This window comes from Aethalodelphis obliquidens, unplaced genomic scaffold (assembly GCF_003676395.1).
Source record: "Aethalodelphis obliquidens isolate GAN/ISIS:26980383/991018 unplaced genomic scaffold, ASM367639v1 scaffold1, whole genome shotgun sequence".
Classification (NCBI taxonomy): domain Eukaryota; kingdom Metazoa; phylum Chordata; class Mammalia; order Artiodactyla; family Delphinidae; genus Aethalodelphis; species Aethalodelphis obliquidens.
The window spans coordinates 1,226,225-1,247,124 of NW_020837945.1; the positions used below are offsets into that span (position 1 = coordinate 1,226,225).

General features: G+C 52.3%; 1 protein-coding gene across 13 annotated transcripts in view; it reads right to left on the bottom strand.

Moving 5' to 3' along the window:
• Positions 1-7,346: 7,346 nt before the first annotated feature.
• The window catches only part of ADARB1 (adenosine deaminase RNA specific B1), a 115,635-nt gene continuing 102,081 nt past the window's right edge, over positions 7,347-20,900 (bottom strand). For 9 of the 13 annotated variants that reach the window (XM_027131740.1, XM_027132428.1, XM_027131892.1 and 6 more), the window contains 2 exons: positions 11,979-12,157; positions 7,347-11,223 (listed from right to left, as the gene is read on the bottom strand). In XM_027131740.1, the coding sequence (XP_026987541.1) occupies positions 11,044-11,223; positions 11,979-12,157 (359 nt within the window). In that variant the 3' untranslated portion in view covers positions 7,347-11,043. The remainder of the gene's footprint in view (positions 11,224-11,978; positions 12,158-20,900) is intronic. The other 4 variants (XR_003438296.1, XM_027132283.1, XM_027132182.1 and 1 more) reach the window with 4 other exon arrangements.

Genomic DNA, 20,900 nt, shown 5'->3' on the forward strand with positions numbered 1-20,900 from the left:
TCGTAAGTGCAGCCTCGGACAGTGGAAGACACACCTCACTGTTGCCAATTTAACCAACGGGAGGACAGTACTTTTTTGGTTGAGATGATCCACATTCTCTTTTTTTGCATTTTTTTTGGCAGGGGGTGGTGGTACGTGGGCCTCTCACCGTTCTGGCCCCTCCCGTTGTGGAGCACAGGCTCTGGACGCGCAGGCTCAGCGGCCATGGCTCACGGGCTCTGCCGCTCCACGGCACATGGGATCTTCCCAGACCGGGGCACGAACCCGTGTCCCCTGCATCAGCAGACGGACTGTCAACCACTGCACCACCAGGGAAGCCCTGATCCACATTCTTGAAGATCAAATAGAAGCCACCTTAGACTTGAGAAGATCCCACAAAAACTGATTAATCCATGGGATAAACATAACTCCAGTGTCCTTGGGTTAAAGACAAGCCCCCTCCTCCTGTGAACGCAGACCTGACAATCTTTCCACCAGAGCCCCTCTGATGCCAAGTTCCTGGGATGCAGCGCTCCTGGGAACCGTGGACAATAGATTCATCTGTTCGCTCAGGTCAAGGGCGTTTGTGATGGAGAAGACATGGGGTCTCCAGACAGAGTGTGAGACACGCGGCTGCTGTGTGTGGGAAGGGCCCGGAATCAGCAACTCCAGGAGGACGAGGCAGCGGGAACGGCACTTCTGCCACCACCCCCGTCCCACCCCCCGACCCCACCCCAGGTGAGCTCCGGCCTCACCGGGAGGCTCTCCAAGACCAGCAGGGTGCTCCGACCCAGGCTCCTTTGAATTTCCGTACACATTTTTTGATAAGCTTGTTAGGGGGTTTAGATTGGGACTGCATTTATTCTATACGTAAACTGTTAGAGAGCTGACCTCATAACAATGTTTTCCTCCAATCCCTCCATCCCCTGCCTCCTACCTTTAGTCTTCACTTTCCCCCTCCCACCTTCCATTACTACCGTCCACTATTCCCTTCTACCCTCCACCATTCATTTTTTTGTTTGTTTTTTTTGTTTGTTTGTTTTTGCGGTATGCGGGCCTCTCACTGCTGTGGCCTCTCCCGTTGCGGAGCACAGGCTCCGGATGCCCAGGCTCAGCGGCCATGGCTCACGGGCCCAGCCGCTCCGCGGCATGTGGGATCTTCCCAGACCGGGGCACGAACCCGTGTCCCCTGCATCGGCAGACGGACTCTCAACCACTGCACCACCAGGGAAGTCCCACCATTCATTTTTTACCGTCCACTGTCCTCCATCCTCCAACCACCTTCCATCTCCCACCACCCACATCTTACAACTCACTGCCCACTGTGCCCCATCCCCCACTCACCATCCGACACTCAGTGTACACCATCCCCCATCTCCTATCCACCTGGTACCATCCACCTGCCACCTTCCACTTTTCACCTACAACTTTCACCTTCCATGGCTCACGTTCCACCTTCTCAAACCCATCTTTCACCATCAATCACACAACAGTCACCATTCACCATCCACACACCACCTTCCACTTTCAAGCATCAGAATCCACCTTCCACTAACTACCTGTGATCACTCGTTATCCACCTTCCCCCATCCTCCTCGACTATCCACAACCCGCCATCCACCCGCCACGTTCTACCCTCCACCTGCCTCCTGCCACCTTCCACCAAACACCATTTATCTTACATCATCCAGCCCAACCGTCCACCATCCACTTCCTACCACACACCATCCACCATCCACCATGTACCTCTTACATTCCATCCACCATCTACTTCCCACCATTCACCAGCCACCGTCACCATCCATTATCCATTTCCACCTTCCACCATCCACCCTCCTCCATCCTCCTTAACTATCCACCACCCACCCTCCACCCGCCACCTTCTACTTTCCACCATCCAGCATCTTCCATTCTCCTTCACTTATCCTTCCTTTTCATTCCCTCTGTGACCAACAGACTTTACTTGTTAATAATATCTCCTGGATTGTTATTTTTTTCAAATACTCTCAGTTCACAATTATTCAACAACATAAATATATAACAACATTGATAGGTAACTATTACACACAAAAGCAACATTTTAGTGAAAATGCTTCTCCTAAGGAGATGAGGAAGCCTGTTCTTGCAACCAGGTGGTTCCCACATGCAAGGATCAGGGAGGGTCTGCTGCAACGAGACCAGCTTCATCTTAGTTATGTTTCTAGTCTTTTTAAAATAGAGGTACATCCAGGACACACTGTTTGCAGAATACATAGGTAAGGAGGTATATTGTAGCAATGTCCCTCAATTGTTTACTGAACTCCTAAATAATACCCTTTAATCAGAAGGTGATCTGTAATAAAAATTATAAAAACTTTAAAATGTTTTATCAACTGTCAACAATATTACACTTTCATTCAAATTTTTCTGAAAGCAAAGGATTAGAAACTACGTACTTAGAGGAGGACGTGTTATCCTGTCACTCGCAATTTCTGGGACATTACTGGAGAGGCCTCACATCGACTTATCAAGGAACTATGATTTACCCCCGCTTCTCCGTCACCTAGCGGTACCTTGTTGAACCTGATATATTCTGAGAGGGTTGGGAAAGTTGAAATGTTCATTCCATTGCTTTTTAGCCCCTTCAGTCTTTTTCAGTAAAATGCTTTTGTCATACTGTGTTTTAAAATATATTTTCATCAAAGCTTGGAGCTGCAGATTGGGTTCATTCCACTTATGGCCGGTGTGTCCTTCATGCAGCCTGACCCTCCTTCTCAAACCAGTGAAGAAATGAGACTTATTTTCTGTCAGACAAGGTCTGACCCACTTTTCCATTGAAATAAAAGTGTTAACATGATTTTCCAGGGATTTTCAGAAAGAAAATCGTGAGAAATAAAATTATAGGACACACCTTATAAGATAAATGGCTGAAGGCAGTGAAGTCAAGATTGAAAACATATAGATTTAATTAACTGACCCACTGTATAATATGCCGGTAAAAGTAAATGCGTCTATACACTGCTTTTCTAACTTAATTTGTAACAGTTTAATGAAGTATGTAGGCAAATGTTCAGGTTATATACTGAGTGCGGAGAATGATGATAAAAAAGCGTGTGCATACGCATGCGATGATCACTATTCCCAGGAGCTAAGACTAAATAAGAATTAAGTATGGGGCTTCCCTGGTGGCGCAGTGGTTGAGAGTCCGCCTGCCTATGCAGGGGATGCGGGTTCGTGCCCCGGTCCGGGAAGATCCCACATGCTGCGGAGCGGCTGGGCCCGTGAGCCGTGGCCGCTGAGCCTGTGCGTCCGGAGCCTGTGCTCCGCAACGGGAGAGGCCACAGCAGTGAGAGGCCCGCGTACCGCAAAAAAAAAAAGAAAAAAGAAAAGAATTAAGTATAAAAATCATTTGAAAAAGCTCTTCCTCACTAATTCTGGCAAGCAACATGATCAAAGCCTCCTTTGTGTTTAATGAAAAAGAAAGGTCGGAAAGGTATGAAGGCTTAATGAAAAGAAAGGCAAAAAACGAAATCAGTCTCATAGCTGACACTTTGCAATGTGTGTTTGCAGTATTAAGAATATTCAATTCCTCCATATAAAACAAGAAATGAGTAGAGAAGCAAGTGGTCTATTTGACTCGTGAAACCGTTTACAGGTCAGCCGGACGTGGGGAGGTACCGGTATTCGTAAGACACTCGTCTTCAAGAGGCCAGACATTACCCACCCATAGCTGGCTTCCAGTTCAGCCCCAGCATTTCCTGCCCAAGGCAACCAGATAAAAGGCCAAACACATTTCATCCAGCAGCGTAACTTAAACTCCCAGTGGAATCGGGTTTAATGTCTTATTAGTCTTGTCACTAACTAGAGTTAACTAAAGTCTTTGACATGTGTTCATAAATGGATTCTCGTATTCCAGCCCAGCAAGACAGAGACCTAAATGTATTCTCACACCCTCTACCCTTCCCGTCACTCCAGGCTTCGCCACGTTGACACAAACCAGACCTTAAACTCTGGGTTCTCAGGGCTATGTGTTCTCTTACTTTCAGCTTAGCTTTAACAAGCACCATAGACTTACCACCGTACTGATGATTTTTACGTTGTAGGCCTCTTGCGAGATTTCTCAAATGTTGTTTCTCTATTTAAGCATTTCATCAAAACTGCTTTCAATGCCGATTTTTCTGTGTCAAAGCTCTGAGGCACCATTTTTAACAATTAATCATTTGCTTTTGTGAATTCAGTGGGTATTTACTGTCTGCAGCAGGGCAGGGCTGTCCTAAGTGACGGGGAACAGCCGTGAACTGATGCCTCTGACCTACAGTGTCAACGTTTCGCTGGGGACAGATCAACAAACCCAAGTTACATCAGAGCAGTATGTGTCAGGAAGGAAAATCAGGCAGGGTGAGCGGTGACAGAAGATTCAGCAGATGCAGGAAGTCCTTATTTCCACGAAGATACCCTTAAAACGGCTCTCCAAGGAAGTAATGATTGCGATTTAAAAACTGTTCTATGCCCCGCCTCCATTTTTAAAACTTGGAAAGTTCACATTTTACGGTGGTAAAGTTTTTTGTGTATGCGTTACCTGCTTTTGTGTAAAAAATCCCAGAGCACTTAGAGTACCATCAAATGGTAGTTTTAAAAGTCTATGTTTGAACTTTTAAAATTCCTTATGAAAAATTTTAAAGACATAAAAGTAGAGAGAAGAGTATCCTGCATTCCTACGTGCTGGCGCCAACAGTCTCCTACACTCGGCCAATACTGTTCCAACTAGACCTTTTCTCCATTTACAGCCCTCTTTTTCTGTTTTCATTTTTTCTTTTAAGGAAGCCCCAGACTTCCCATTTCATCTGCAAGGGCTTCGCTGTGCCTCCTAACGACGCCCTTGCAAGGGTAACAAATGGCACAGACGCCCCATTTGCCAGATGTGACACTTTACTGCTAGCGTCCAGGTAGTTTAGGTTTTCTTTTTGTCTCTTCCTCTTTCCATCTGGTTTTCTATTATTTAGCTTGTCTATTGTGTTCACTGTTTCAAATTCTGCTTGGTTTCATTTTATCTCTTTGAGAATGTTCATTAAGCTAATTTTAAATTCTTGGGCTCTCTGTTCTAAAATGTTAGCATATATTCTGACGGAATCTCTAATTCAAGATTCTAACTGTCAAATAGCTGTACTCTTCAGACGTCTTCTTTCTCCTCAGGAGGTCATTTTCTGTGGGCTGTTAGCTACTTGGTCAGCTGGCCTCAGAGGCCTCAGTCCCAGGGAGCTGAGGGGCGGGGAGAGGCGGGGAGCCCCGGCCCCTGCAGCCCTGCCGCTCTGGGCTGTGGGCAGACGCTCCGAGAACAGGGCCCTTGCCCGCCCAGAGCTGCCCTACAGACCCAGGCCAGTGGTGCCGGTCGATGCTTAGCCACGCGCCCCCTCCCCGTCCTGTGTTCATGTGTGTCCATGAGCTGACGGTCAATTTTGTGGCTGTGAGGACTGCAGCCCACGCTGCATATAATAGATAACAATAAAACACATGATACTCCGGCAAGTCCCAGGGCCCGCTGCCCCTGCAGACGCCCGGTGGGTCCATCGCTGCACCCTCGCACCCACAGCCCGTCCAGAGCGGGGTCGCCATCACCCATGTGTCTGGCGCGGGAAGCAATGGCGTTGCCTCTCGTCATGGGCGTGACAGTTCTCAGAGGCTGCACCAACACGTTCTCAACTTCCGGCGCCCTCACAACCTGGCAGGCGCGTTTCAGGTACCATCTGCACAGCCTGCGCCCCTTTCTCGGGCCTGGGGACAGCAGGGCAGCAGAGGGGGCCGGAGCGGGGGCGTCCAGCGTGCACAACTCCCCCGCGGGCCGACGCCCGTGCCCAGAACAACACACACGGCGAGTGAGGGGCTCTGGGGATCCAGTACCTTGATCTCGATGACCGTGAGCTCATACGGTGTGATTTTAACTAACGGCTGGGTTCGACCTCTCCCCAAATTCCCGCACCTTCGCTGCTGGGCCAGTGCCCCGACTCGCCAGGTTCCCTCGGCCGGTCCCTCTGCCTTTACTAAAGAAATTATTCATAATATGACTAACTAAATGTTAATTAATATTAACACTTAAATGAAGCAATTTACGAAGTAGCTGCTTCCCTGCGCCCCCCGGCTGCAGCCCGCCTGCCCCCTTCCCTCCTCCTCTCTCCACCAGGACACCCACCCCAACACCCCTCCCATCCCAGGAATGGATCTGTAGTCTCTGCTGCAGGAGAACAAGAGCTCCGTGTCACGTCAGCCCCGTCGTGGAACACGGGGTCTTGCCCGCCCCCTCCATGGAGCCACAGGAAGACCCCACGGGGAAAAGCCCTTCTACAGACTGAACTGTAGAGGAGACTGTCCCCAACCTTTTCTCTGAAGCTTAATCTGCCCTTTTTGATGACACATGTTTTCATCTGAATGTTGCTTTTATTGTGGGGAAAAAAATGAAAACGGAATCAAAATGGATGCAAAGGACAGTAAATTACTTGTCTATAACTGTGCTGCTTTTTGTTTGTATGGGACTTTTGACTTTTCTAAAGGTTGTCCTGTTTGCTTTTCATGCTGATATAGAAATGTTGGACAACGAGATAAAATTTTTAAAAAGGAAACTAAAATTAAAATGACTCCCAATCCCATCATTCACACACGGTGACCAGACTCGGCCTCTTCCAGATTGTTCCGTGTGTGCTTGTACCCTTCTCACATAAAGCATCCGAACTTCTCTACAACTGCGAACTTCAATACTGCCTTGCAGCCAGGTTTCCACTTTACCGTGAACGGCCCTCCAAAACGCCAGCCCTGAACACTGCCGCTCTACCCCGTAACCAGGTAGCTGCCTCACCGTGGCCGACACCCAGACAGTCCGGCCAGCGACGAGCTGGTGTGGGCTCCCCCTCTGCTGTCCCGTCCACGGTGCTCCACACGCCTCACGCCACGTGGGCTCACGTCATTCTCCCTCTCTATAGCCGGGCAGGAGCAGGGCCAGCTATGCAAGTTCCACTCCTCCACCTAACGTGTGGGAGTGGCCGGCGTGTGCCAGGAACCCACGTGGGAGGGTGGGGTGGCCGGCGTGTGCCAGGAACCCACGTGGGGGGGGAGTGGCCGGCGTGTGCCAGGAACCCACGTGGGGGGAGAGTGGCCGGCGTGTGCCAGGAACCCACGTGGCGGGGGAGTGGCCGGCGTGTGCCAGGAACCCACGTGCGGGGGGTGGGGAATCAGAGGGCCCAAGCCCCAGGGGAGGCACTCAGAGCCACGCACAGATGACAGGAGTGGAGCGTCGGCCCAGTGCCCTCGGCTGGCGCCCACCCACACCTTCCCAAACACTACTCTGGACCAAGGAGGGAAATAACCAGGGAGGAGAGAGAATCTCAGCGAGGCTGTGGTAGTGAAACATGGTTTTATTGAGAACGTCTCAAGTCCTCTGTCTGAGTGACAGGGTCTCATGCTCGGTGCTGGCTGGTCTCAGTGCAGGAGGAAGCTCATGCAGGGGGTCACGTGTGGCCTGCACATCAGTGGACACACAGGGGGCGCCGAGGAGTGCGCCTGGGTGACAGCGCTCTCGGCGGGATTACATTCATATGAAGTGTCCGAATTCTAGAATAAAATTAACAGCATGTAACCCAAAGTTGGAGAAGCAAACAGCTTTCGGGGCTCATTCCACGAACATTCCGCAGACCGCCTTTAACTGTTCACGACTGGGTCCGTGATACAACAGCAGCCCAAGCCGTGGCCAAGATGAGAGTCCTCGGGGCTGGGGGCGTGCACCTCCAGACACTGAACGAGGAAGCGCACACGCGCTGCCGGAAACAGGAGCTCAGAGTCCAGATCGCCAGAGCCTCTCCCTCCCAGCCATGTGGACACAGAACCCCAGTGCCGGCCTCTGGCCAGGGAGAGACAGTCACAGGACACGCCGAGGAAAAGGACACGCGAAGCTGGACTCACACGACCACACTCTGCTCTTTCCATTCATATAGTTTTGATAAAAAGAAAACCTTCTGAGAGATTCACTAATTTCACAGAATTTAGAGATGGGATTTTACTTCTCGTGCTGGATCAAATTTATAGTTGGAGCAGACCTTGCATTTTGGTGTAAAATATTTTGGAAATGGAAAAATCCCATCTGTCTTTTTTATTTGTTCCTGGAGAAAAGGGGCAGGGCGTGCTCCCAGCACCCACCAATTGCATTCTGGGACCTGGCTACCCCAGGAGACTGGGAGGCTCGGCCACGTGAAATTACAAGGAAAGCAGGGATTCTAGAGTCTGGAAAGCAACAAAATTATTCAAAAAAAATAAATTCCAGAGAAGTTAATACCTTGTGAAATGTGGGCTTGTACATTTTAAAATAAAATAACTGATTTTGATCATAATAAAAATCTCAAAATAGAAAAAGATGACGAAAAGCCCCATTAAGACTCAGAGTCAAACTGCAGGGAGGAGGTGAGGCCTCCCGACCCCAAGCAGGGGTGAGGGCTGAGGAACCAGCGATCACGGCCCCCACCTCGGCCACCCTCTCCACAAGCCCTGGCTCGGGTCACAAAATGAGACTTCTCTATGGCGGACCTTCCCGCCAGCAGGACAGCTGCCCAGTGGCCCCAGGCACCGCAGCAGGGCCAGTGTCTTTGCAGAATACATACTACAGGCTTGGCCGCCGAGACAGAACAGAAACCCTCCCAAACCCCACCGGCCAAAATGTCCTCAAAGTTTAAGATTTTTCTCAAAAGATCAAGGGCTTGGTTGTGTCAGATTTCCAAAGTTTCTAAAACCCAGATTAAGGACCCTGGATGCAAAACGACACCTCAAGGAAATGCCTTCGTGGTGATGCACGGCGCGCTGCACGCCCTGATTTGTCTTTTGGGGGGTGTGCGTTTCCTCCTTTTTCCTGCTTACAGAGGAGTGTGCCAGTTGCCCTGTCCCAGGAGCTGTGCAGGCCTCCTGCCCCAGCCCGACTCCCCGCAGCCCTGCCTGGCCCTGCCGCCCAGCGGTCCCCGACCCCCTCGCCCGCGATCCTTGGCTACCTTCCTCCCCGGGCCTGGGTGCTCTCGGGGCAGGAGCCCCGCGTCAGGTCCGTCCTGGACGGCCGCACAAATGTGAACCGGGAGAGGCAGCGGGGCACAGCCACACGGCACGGACCCACACAGTAAGGCATTCGTTTACCTGGGCTGGGGCATGGTGGGGGCATCGTGCTCAGGTCCACCGTCGGCTGACAGAGGGGGAGCCAGGCGTCCTGGCCTGCTTGTGTGCACGTGCAGTATCATTCCTCTGGACTTTGTAACCAAAATCCACATATTTTTTAAAAACTAAGTCCATCTCCCAATCCCCATTAGAAAAAATACCATTTATAGAGAGAAGAATAAAAATGCAGGGACTCACAGATGTCTTTTCTGAATGTGCAGGAGACTGCTGTGGTCGGGGGGCGCCGCCAGACACCCTTCTTTTCTCGGGTGAAACCACAGCAGGCCCCGCCGGGCCACGTGGGCCCGAGCCCTGTGCCGACGGGGTCGGGACAAGAAAACGCCCTGCAGAGATGGCGGCATGGGCAACCCTCGTCCTCTGACCCGGCCAGGCCCCGGCAGTGTGGCCCCCTCCCCCCTGCCCTGCACGCGCCCACGGGGCGCAGCACCTCAAGTCTCCATGCGGACGCGGAGACACCTGGAGACGTGACCTTCTGGGACCACGTCTCCCACTCTGAGCGCCCGGGCTCTGGGCCAAAGTGCCAGTGGCCGTCCTGTTCCTGCTCTGAGTTTTCTGAGCCCGTAAAGGACACGGGACACCCAGGCACACAGCTTGGCGCCTGGACTTGGCTGGAGGGCCCTCTCTGCCTCTGGTACCCCCAAGACCCCCCAGAACCAGGAACTGGTGCTGACTCAGCAAAGGGCACAAGCTCCTCTCCGACCCTCCATGGAAGCGGGAGGAGCGTGCTGTGACCTTTGCGTCAGGGCGGGGTGGCCTCCCAGGGTCCCCACCTGCCCGCCTGCCCTGACCCCCGGCTCGCTCGGCCCGCCTGGGACTGGCCTGTGTGCTGTGGGGTGCCGAGCAGTGTCCCGGGCACCCCCGACTCCAGACCACCCCCCCTTCCCTGCCGTGACACCAACATCCCAACCTGGTCGAGACCCCACCAGCAACACTTTGTCTTGCCAGCTCTCAGCCTGAACACTTGTACTTCAAACATGTCCTTGATAAAGCTGGAAAGATTAGAAAATATGCCTTAAGTGGCATTTTCCAAGAATGAATACCTACTTACTTAGCTCTGTTTCCATCCTGTGAAGATCTTGGGACAGTCATTCACATCCAGGAGGTTCAGAGGAAGGACCAGAGGGAATTCTAGGTGATTTACTGTGCAGTAGCCCCTGTGGATCCCTTCTAGTCCCTAAAAGTTAAATACTGCTTAAAAAACCCAAATGAATGGCCAGGCCTACTGACCATGTTTGACCTCTGATTATTTAGAAGTCAACCGAGAGACGATTTTCCATGATATGGTCCTACGAGGAGCACAGAAACTTCTAGAGGACACTGGAGGCTGCAGGGACCTGGCTGTGACGCCATGCGCCCCACCACGGGTCGCTGCGCTGTGGATGTGGCCTCCGTGCGGGGAGTCCTCTCCCAGGGAGGCGCCTACGGGGAACAGGGACCTACATGTGGACAGGGGTACAGTTTCTTTAGGTTACTGCCTCCTATCTATTTCCTCACTCCCTCCGTATATAAATGCTTCTTTGCAATCAAAGTAATGTGGCGTAAGAGTGACCTGACATAGTTACTTCTTATTTTATAAACCATATTCCTAGTTCTGAATAAATTAATTATTCAAGAATTTCACACAAAGTAATTCCTATTTTTCCTAAACTTCAGGAAGCCCTACTCAGTAGAACTCAACTTCTAAATGTAAACTGAGGTTGAAAGCAGTCACTGGATGATTCAAAAGGGGGAACACTGCTGTAGAGAGATGCCAGGTGGTGACACGGGACCCAGACGCCAGACCCCGCGCCGCGTGCGCCTGCCCCTGGGGACGGTGCCGCGCGCCCAGCTCCCACACATCCCACACCTGCCCCGGCTCAGCTGGTTTGGGGCCGCGCTGCACACCCGTCAGGGTGTGAGTGAGAACTGGTCCTGTTCCGTGGGCTTCTCCACCCAGGCGCCCAGCCCGGCCTTGATGAAGGCTCTGAACAGACAGGCCTTGGCGGCCTGGTACTCCTTGGCCACCAGCTTGGACTCGTGGTACACGTTGGGTTTAGTGATCTTGGACCGCAGTAAGTTGGAGGGAACCTGTAGAAAGATTTAAAAAAAAACAAGTGCAACTGTTTAAGCAATAACGGTAGAAAATGAAACTCAGTATGATGTTCAAAAAACGGCGTTTCAAACAGTGCTGCTTCTGGGGGGAACCAAGGGACAGTGCCAGCCCAGGGACCGTGTCACACGAGCCACGCTGGACCCCCCGAGGGTCTGCGTCCTCAGCCCCAAGTGACCCCAAGGTCGGGTTTCACACCTGCATGTCTTTAACAAACAACACCTCTGCCGTTTGGTCACAGGGAGAACTCGAGCCCCCCCCCCCACCTCCTCCAAATTTTTTGTGCAGATCTTAGAATCAGCAGGGCAGCTACCCAAGGCCCCCTGCGCGGGTGAGGGTCCCGCCACGGGGACGCAGCAACCTCTGCCCATCACAAATAAAAGCTACTGACCCGACTTACAAGTAAATGGAAGCCGGTAACGTACTGACTCACTAGAGGGGAGTTTGTGTGGGGAAGAAGGGCCATGCTGCTGCAAAGCCCCGACCCCCAACCAAAGCCCTCCAAACACACGGGTGGGACCCAGGGCGCCCCGAGCTGCGGGCCCCGAGGAGGACTCCGCGGGAGCGCCGAGCCCCAGGCTCCGGCGGGCTGGGGTGGGAGTCTGGGGGGAGGGGGGCTGAGCCTGCTTTGAATCTGAGGAGCCAGGGCCAGACTGTCAGCCAAGAGCACCCAGAAGAGACCAGGCGTGGGGCGGCCGCCCGGGCAGGCTGGTGGGGAAGGGCGCCTCAGTACCTTGCCGTGCACACGCATCCAGCGACAGTACAACGCGTGCTTACACAGGCGAGAGGCGCGGCCCAGCTCGTCCTTCCCTGTGGTGGCGTTGATGACCTCGATGGCCGAGTCGCCCACCGTCCAGTTGACACTGAAGTTGGGGGCCTTCCCCGGCTGCCGCGCCTCCGCGTTGCTGATGCCTAGAACGAGATGGGGGCGGGTGACGCGGGGCCCGGCATGCGTGCTGCGGGGACGCGGCCCGACAGCGGCTGGCCAGGCGCGCCTGCCCTCCCAGCAGCCTGCCCCAGTCCCTGCCGCCCAGAAACACACCTGTCTGTGCGGGGAGGCGGGTGGGCCCGCAGAAACCCCCAACCCCGAGACTCCACGCGCTCCCGAGCTCACTTGGGGCCAAATCTCTAGACACCTGGGTGGAGGGGGGCCCCACTTCCAGGAGTGACTCAGGGGCCCACACGGCTGTGCTCCTGTAGTTAGCGCGCCTGGCGCTCAGATGCTGCCCGCCGGGGCCAGGCGAGTTCAGCCCCTGCCTCACACGCAAGACACTAGCGATCCAGGAAACCCGACTCTCGAGGGGCCTGTACGAGCGAGACGGTGCCTCCTCAGCAGGGTTCAACCCTCCTGTCTTGACCAACCGAGGCTCATGTCCTGGGGCTGGGGACTGAATGCACACTCCCCGCCCCCCCTGCGTGTCGAGCCCGGTCATTCAACCCCGCAGACGGCAGACACAAGGCCACGGCGCCTACGATAGCAGCTGGCCCGCACCTGGACCCGCCAGGGGGCTTCAGCCCGGCCCTCGCTCTTGGTGGCCATCTACTCCTCCCTCGCACAGAACGTTACAGCCAGGACAGCAGGTCCAGGCAGCCCCCAGTTGGCGCCCAGGCCTCGCTCAGAAGCCTCACTTCCTCAGGGCAAAACAGCAGCTCATCTGAAAGCGGCAGGAAGAGACAATAAAGAAAATTCATGTTTACAGCCACCAGCCTCGGGGAGATTCATTTAAAGGGACGACTCACGCTTAACGGGATGTCCATGCTCCCCTCCCCCAGGGCGTGCGGGGGAGGGAGTGGGCACCCGCTCTGTCCGGCCTCCCCTTTGCTCCTTCACTGGCTGGTCACAGGAGGAGGGGGTGGTTGGTTCTGAACTAACATCCGGACATGACGGAGCAGCTTCTTGTCAGCAGCACTGGCCGGGGCTTCTTAAAGGGTCCTGACATTCGACACAGACCCCACCCCCACGGACACGGCAGGGAGCTGCTGCCCCACAGGGGGACCTGCGGACCTACGGCTTCTTCCAGGGGCAGGCGGCGGTGGGGGGCCCCCATGCAGGGGACAAGCCTCGGGCACTGAGCGGAGCTCGCTCGGGCCGGGTGGACCACACCCTGGATGACCTGCTCTAACACAGCTTCTGAGGGGAATCACAGGGTGACTTCGGGTCACTAAATGAACACTTTAAAAATGATGATTTAGGGCTTCCCTGGTGGCGCAGTGGTTGGGAGTCCGCCTGCCAATGCAGGGGACACGGGTTCGTGCCCTAGATCCGGGAGAATCCCACATGCCGTGGAGCGGCTGGGCCCGTGAGCCATGGCCGCTGAGCCTGCGCGTCCGGAGCCTGTGCTCCACAACGGGAGAGGCCACAACAGTGAGAGGCCCGCGTACCGCAAAAAAAAAAAAAAAAAAAAAAAAAAAAGATGATTTGTCCACAGGAGGAGTGCAGATTAAGAGGTGCATTCTTCCCTGGTGTCGCGGTGGTTAAGAATCCACCTGCCAATGCAGGGGACACGGGTTCAAGCCCTGGTCCGGGAAGATCCCACGTGCCATGGAGCAACTAAGCCCGTGCACCACAACTACTGAGCCCGCGCGTTGCATCTACTGAAGCCCACACGCTCTAGAGCCCATGCTCGCAACAAGAGAAGCCACTGCAACAAGAAGCCCGTGCACCACAACGAAGAGGACACCCTGCTCGCCGCAACTAGAGAAAGACAGCGCGCAGTGACGAAGACCCAACGCAGCCAAAAATAATAAATAAAAATAAACTAAATGTATAAAAAAGAAAAAGAGGTGCCCTGCCTTCTACTCGTTCAACCACAGAACTGCCTAGCCCCTACTAATCTTTTGTTCGAACACCTAAGTCCTCCTGGCCACAGTGGCCTCCTCTGAGGTCTTCTTCCGAGCCCCACGGAGGCGGTCCAGCTGGCAGCCAGCTACCGACTGGCTTCACACCATCCCCCGAAAGACAGAGAAGAGTCTGAAGGTGGAAGGGGTCGGAGCGCCCCCAGTGAGGCTGGGTGGAAAGCACACCCCGTGGACAGAGCAGGGAGCGCAGGTACCCCCCCGCCAGTGCCGACCTCTGGCTGACCTCTGCTCCGGACTCCAGGCCCGGCCATCCGCCTGCCTTCTCAGATGTACTAGATGCCCGCCCATGGGAAGCCTCCTCAGAGCAAAGCCAGCACCTGGGGCAGCCCCTCTATCCGTGCCCCAGGCTGCCCCATCCCCAGCAGCCAGCCCCGGGGCTCAGCGCAGGGACTTTAGAAACTACGCCCTAGGGAGACAGACCCAGTTCTGAGAAAAGCTTCAGGGTTCCTTCCAGGTTTCTGCCTTCTCCATTAAACTGCTGAATCATTTTTTCATTCCAAGACGTGAGCGCTGAGTTATTTCACCTTCCGTGAATGTTTTAACTGAAGTATAACAAAGTGTGCAACTTTTCACAGTGAGCAACCCGCAGTCAGCATCTGCTCAGTAAACTGAGCCTCTGGCCCCAGAGGGGCCCCCCGCGCCCTCTCCTTGTCACTGCCCCTCCCCCGTGGCAGCCACCGTGCCGCCCCCCCGCCCCCACAGCACTGACCGGTGCTGCCTGCCTCGATATTCATGAAATGAGTATTTCTCAGACCCTCAAATTAGTATTTGATTTCTATACTTACTAAGTACTCTCCACAAGTTAGTGAGGTTTATTCTTTCTATCCTCTTCTGTCTTCGGAGTCACTTCCTCTTAGCTGTTCTACTTTCTTACATAGATCACCTCCTTTGTGTTTACTTTCCTCAAAAGTTTGACAGCGGCTGTTCATTCGTGTTTTGTGAGTAAACAGCTTCGGAGCTGAACAGAGGCAGTCGGCATGGCCTCTTGTGCCTCTTTCTGGGATGGGCCTCCAATTCCAGGGAGAGCCTGGAGGAAAAGCCAGGACCCAAGTCCCTTCTGGACCGAGAGCCCAGAGCCCAGCCTGGCCCTTGCCTGGGGGCCTCACCACGGGCCGGACTCCAGTGGAGGAAGCTCCGGCCTCCTCCTAGATGTCCCCAGGGCATGGGACAGCCAGCCTGTTAGGAGTTCAATGCAGTCCTGGTTTCGGCATCTCCTCGTTTCACTCTGCTGCCAGGACACGCCTGCTCTGAGCTCTGGGGTTTTCCCCCCCCGCAGTTCTGTCAGGTGTCTGGGTCGTGGGCGGCTGTCACTAGCCCGCCTGCCTGGTGTGCAGTCGGTTCCTGCAGGCCACCAAGCTGCCGCTGAGCTTATTCAAGGCCACAGCCTTTCAAGTACGGAGTCAGGGAGGGGCGTGGGGGGAAGGGGGGGAATCTGTTTAGGTACAACTGGTGGGGGAATCTTCATGAATAAATGGATAATGCTCATATTACATTATTTTCCTTTGCAATTCCATTACTTTTCTACAACAGGGTCAAGATCAAGGGTTACTGCTGAATGATACTTAAACCTTGGAATTACAACATTTTGCATTAAAACTAGAAACGGTCAATTAATTGTTCAAGTTTTTAAAATTTATTTTAAGCTGAGTAAACTACCATCTTTACCAAGAATGGAGAAAATAAGGCAAAGAGAAAACAGCTAGCCCAAGGTTCCAACACTAACCATACACTTTTCCTGGAGCAGAGAGCCCCAAATGGGCCCAAGAGCTTATCTCTATGAGCCTCCGGGGCCAACACTGCTGTAGTACGGACACCAAGAAGAGCTTATCTTTCCCGGGCTGCAAAGCAAGAACCAGGGTAGTAAGTTAATCACAGACCATGGTGCAGAAAACACTAAAAGAAGAACAACTTTGTCTGGTAATGAGAGCCCCTCTGTTGCTGTAAATTAAGTGTGCTGAATCAGAACTTTTCGAGCAGAAGTACAGAGAAACTGTGAATTGGCCTAATAACTGATACAAGTAAACACTTAGGAAACTCAGCGGGCACTCATATTTTTTCTTACTTCCCTTGTAAAGATACTTCCTACATTCCTCACACAGTAACATGTAATCAAATGCATTACACACAGAACGAAGAGTAACAGACATCCAGGGCGACTATGGGTTCCCGTTACAGGAACTGCTACACGGTCAGGAAAATGTGCAGTTACAGTCTGGACTCAAAGTGGTCTTTGCTCTGCACGTACACAAAGACCTGAGTCGAGCTGAAGCGGAAGGAAACCGAGTACACAGCACCCGACAGCGATGGTGACACGGGCCGTGGAGCCGGGGCCGTGAGCCCCGAGCCTGCAGCCCCTGGAGCAGAGCACCTTCGAGACTTCCATTCTGATTTTCGTTCAAAAAGGCCCCCTGAGCTGACGGAGCGGGGGTGGAACCAGCGGGCAGCACGAGCCTGTGAGGGCGAGGTGGCCACACACACCTGTCCTGCTGTCCTCCCCAGTCCCAGATGGGGCCACGGCTCCGCGCAGAGGACCTCGGGCCGAATCAGACTCCCTTCTTACACGAGCCCAGGGTGGGGTGGCTAAACACCCACTCCGGGAAGGAGCCCAGGCGCTCTGGTCCAGGAGGTGACGTGTGTGCTGGTGGCGAGCCGGCCGGAAGGCGGGCCCATCGCACGGACAGGGGGTCAAGCCGGGCACCGCACAGGGCTGGTGCGCGAAAGGGAAAGTCCCTTCCCCACCAACGCGCCTGGGGGGCCAGACAGGGACTCCACCTGCTGGTGCAGACGCAGGGAAAGGGGGACACCTGGGCGGCACGGGGGCGGCAGACGCCTGGAGGGACACGCGGCGCTTGCGCCCTGCGGGCGGCACTTTGGGCCAGGTTCATGTTCTGAGCGGCGCGTGACCTTCCGGGGGCCCTGTTGCAGCAGCACCTGGAAGGGGGTGGGTAGCGGTGACGGGGAACACACCGCACAGGGTGGGGAGGATCCAAGGGCAGGTGTGAGGGGTCGGGTTCCATGACAGGAAGGAGCACGTGCCTGCCCTGAGATACGATTTGAAGACGGTGCTCAGTGAAGCTTAGCAATTATTTTTGAAAAATCCTCAAAAGTGTCATCAGTGAAATAGGTAAAGACACCCACACAGAGAGAATTTTAAAAAGCAACAGGCCAATCACATCCCATAGGCGCTCAAGTGTTTAGAACACACCTTGAGGTCACGTGTATCCACAGCAGGCAGTGGCCATCCACTCCACCTGGGACACCTCGTCCTTCTCAGGAAGCGCCCCTAGACACTTCAGTTGCCAGGAGGCTTCTCTCTGTGGCCACCAACTGAAAACCTAATTGGAGACGTGGCGCCTTCTCTCAGAATGGGGATCAGAGCCAGGAGAAGGCGACTGTGAGTGAACAGCTGTGACAACGCCCGGCGGGGCCCGGGGCACCGGCCTCCACACGGTCTCGACAGCTCCCCCCATCAAAGGCTGGTTCCTCAGAGCGCGAGGCCCCTGGCACGGCCGTGAGCGAGCAAATCGGGGGGTCTCTAGCAGGGCAGACCAAAGGACACAGTGAAGCAGGAGGCCCGGGACGAGACCTGTGAGCTCTGCCCCAGGAGAGGATGGAGAAAAAGGCAAAGGATAAAACGGAAGAAAATCTCTCTGACCTGAAGACTCCATTACCCAGATCAAAGTGTTCACAGTCGTCAGCAGGAAAAAGGAGAACCGGCCGCACACCTAGGCTTTATCTGTTGAAACCTGTGAATTTTAGGGGAAAGCGATAAATTTAATGCTCCAAGGGTAAAACAAAAGGGGGTCCCAGGACGGAAAGAAAATCGAGGTGGCTCAGCGACACAGGAGACAGGAGGACGGCTGGGGTTCTCAGGGCAGGGCCAGGCTCGAGGTGTCTGCGGTCCTCAGACACGCGATTGAAGGCACGTTCCGATGCGGAGCACCGTCCACGCAGGCATTTTCCCAAAAATCAAACAGGAAGCAATCAACAAACAACTCTACTCTGTCCACTAAATTAAGGACATATTTCAGCAAAATGAAAAATAAACCTGAGTGTGGAACTGAAGAGAGGGGAGTCCACGGGTACAGGAAACAGTGATTAGAGGAGGACGTGTGCCGCTTCTCCTGCTGTCCAAACAACTGTTGATAATAGGTCTGGAAGGCTTATTAGGAAGGGCTTTTTGAAAGTTCCTAAAATTCAAGATGACATCAGAATCTAGAAGGATGAGGGTGAGAAGAATGTGGACTGAAAACAACCCTGAGGTTGTAGTTCTTCTCCAGCTGTGACCTTTACAAATACTGATTAATTTTTCATGCTAAATTTTAATCAAATATATTTAAACCACTTTTAAAAATTTAAGGGCGGGCTTCCCTGGTGGCGCAGTGGTTAAGAATCCGCCTGCCAATGCAGGGGACACGGGTTCTAGCCCTGGTCCGGGAAGATCCCACATGTCACGGAGCAACTAAGTCCGTGCACCACAACTACTGAGCCCACGCACCTAGAGCCAATGCTCTGCAACAGGAGAAGCCACCGCAATGAGAAGCACCGCAGCAAAGAGTAGCCCCCCACTCACCGCAACTAGAGAAAGCCCGCGTGCAGCAACAAAGACCCAATGCAGCCAAAAATAAAAAAATAAAATTTAAAAAGATAAAAATTTAAGGGTTATCACTGGGGAAAACAAAATAAGATTTAAAACTTCCAAACCACAAGCACAAAAAAAGAGAAAAAGACAATTTAATCAACTCAGCAAAAGTAAGGGGAAGAAAATAATAGTGAGAAGGTATAATGGCCAGAAAGTATAAGAGACAAAAGGAAGAATGAAGAATTCACACCCTGGGTCCAAACCTGGTCCCTCCTGCTTCCTCGGGGGTCATTCTGTCCTAGAATGATGCGTACATAGCATGCAGACCCCTATTCTAGACACCGGGGCAAGGAGAAAAACACCCACGCCTACTCCTGCCTGGAAAACACATACACACGCATTCTTATTCGTATTTATATTCTCTCTCTCATTTAAGGCTTCACTGTCTTGACACAAAAGCAGCTCTTTTCACCAATTATCAACAGTCACGTGCTTTCCCCTGGCAGGCGGTACAGCTTTCTGTCCTGGTCTGACAGCACCACACCCCGCAACCCGACTCCCATACCATCTCCCCAGAGACCCTCGGAACTCAGACCAGATCCGTCAGGATTCGCTCCCCGATGCTGCCTTGTTTGTTACTGTTTTTTTAAAAATATGTATTTGGTTTATTTAAGAAAGATGTGGGCTCTTATTTTTAACTCTAAAAAGTTTTTCATAGATTACTTTTATTTGTTAAATTGAAGCATAGTTTCTTTACAATATTATGTTAGTTTCAGGTGTACAGCATAGTGATTTGGTATTTTTGCAGATTATACTCCATTAGAGGTTACTGCAAGATATTGGGTATAAATCCTAACAAACCATAAGTGTGTTAGCTATGTCTGTGAGTCTATCTCTGTTTGTGTACAGATTCATTTGTATTATTTTTTAGAGTTCACATATAAGTGATATCATATAATATTTGTCTTTGACTTACTTCACTTAGTGTGTGAATCTCTAGGTCCATCCATGTTGCTGCAAATGGCATTACTTCATTCTTTTTTATGGCTAATATTCCATTGTGTGTGTGCGTGTATAGACATATATGTGTATATACAGCACATCTTGTTTATTCATTCATCTGTCGATGGACATTTAGGTTACTTCCATGTCTTGGCTACTGTAAATAGTGCCGCTATGAACACTGGGGTGTATTTATCTTTTTGAATTGGTGTTTTGGGTTTTTTTAATATATACCCAGGAGTGGAATTGCTGAATCGTATGGTAGTTCTATTTTTTTTAGTTTTTTGAGGAACCTCCATACTGCTCTCCATAGTGGCTGCACCAATTTACATTCCCACCAGCAGTGTAGGAGGGTTCCCTTTTCTCCACATCCTTGCCAACATTCGGTATGTGTAGACTTTGATAACAGCCATTCTGACAGGTGTGACGTGATACCTCATTATGGTTTTGATTTGCATTTCTCTAAAACCTAGTGATGCTGAGCATTTTTTCCTGTTAGCCATCTGTATGTCTTCTTTGGGAAAATGTCTATTCAGGTCTTCTGGCCATTTTTTGACTGGGTTGTTTGTTTTTTTGATATTGAGTTGTATGAGCTGTTTATATATTTTGGCTATTAGCCCCCTGTCAGTCATATCATTTGCAAATACTTTCTCCCAGTCCATAGGTTGTCTTTTCACTTTGTTGATGGTTTCCTTTGCTATACAAAAGCTTTTAAGTTTAATTAGGTAACATTATGTATTTTTGCATTTATTTCTTTTGCCTTAGGAGACTGATCCAAGAAAATACCATATAATTTATGTCAAAGAGTGTTCCACCGGGCTTCCCTGGTGGCGTGGTGGTTAAGAATCTGCCTGCCAATGCAGGGGACACAGGTTCGAGCCCTGGTCCAGGAAGATCCCACATGCCACGGAGCAACTAAGCCTGTGCACCACAACTACTGAGCCTGCACTCTAGAGCCCACGAGCCACAACTACTGAGTCCATGTGCTGCAACTACTGAAGCCTGCGCGCCTAGAGCCTGTGCTCCACAGCAAAAGAAGCCACCGCCATGAGAAGCCCGCGCACTGCAACGAAGAGTAGCCCCTGCTTGCCGCAACTAGAGAAAGCCCACGCACAGCAACGAACACCCAACACAGCCACTAATAAATAAAATAAATAAATTTATTAAAAAAAAAAAAAGAGTGTTCCACCTATGTTCTCTTCCAGGAGTTTT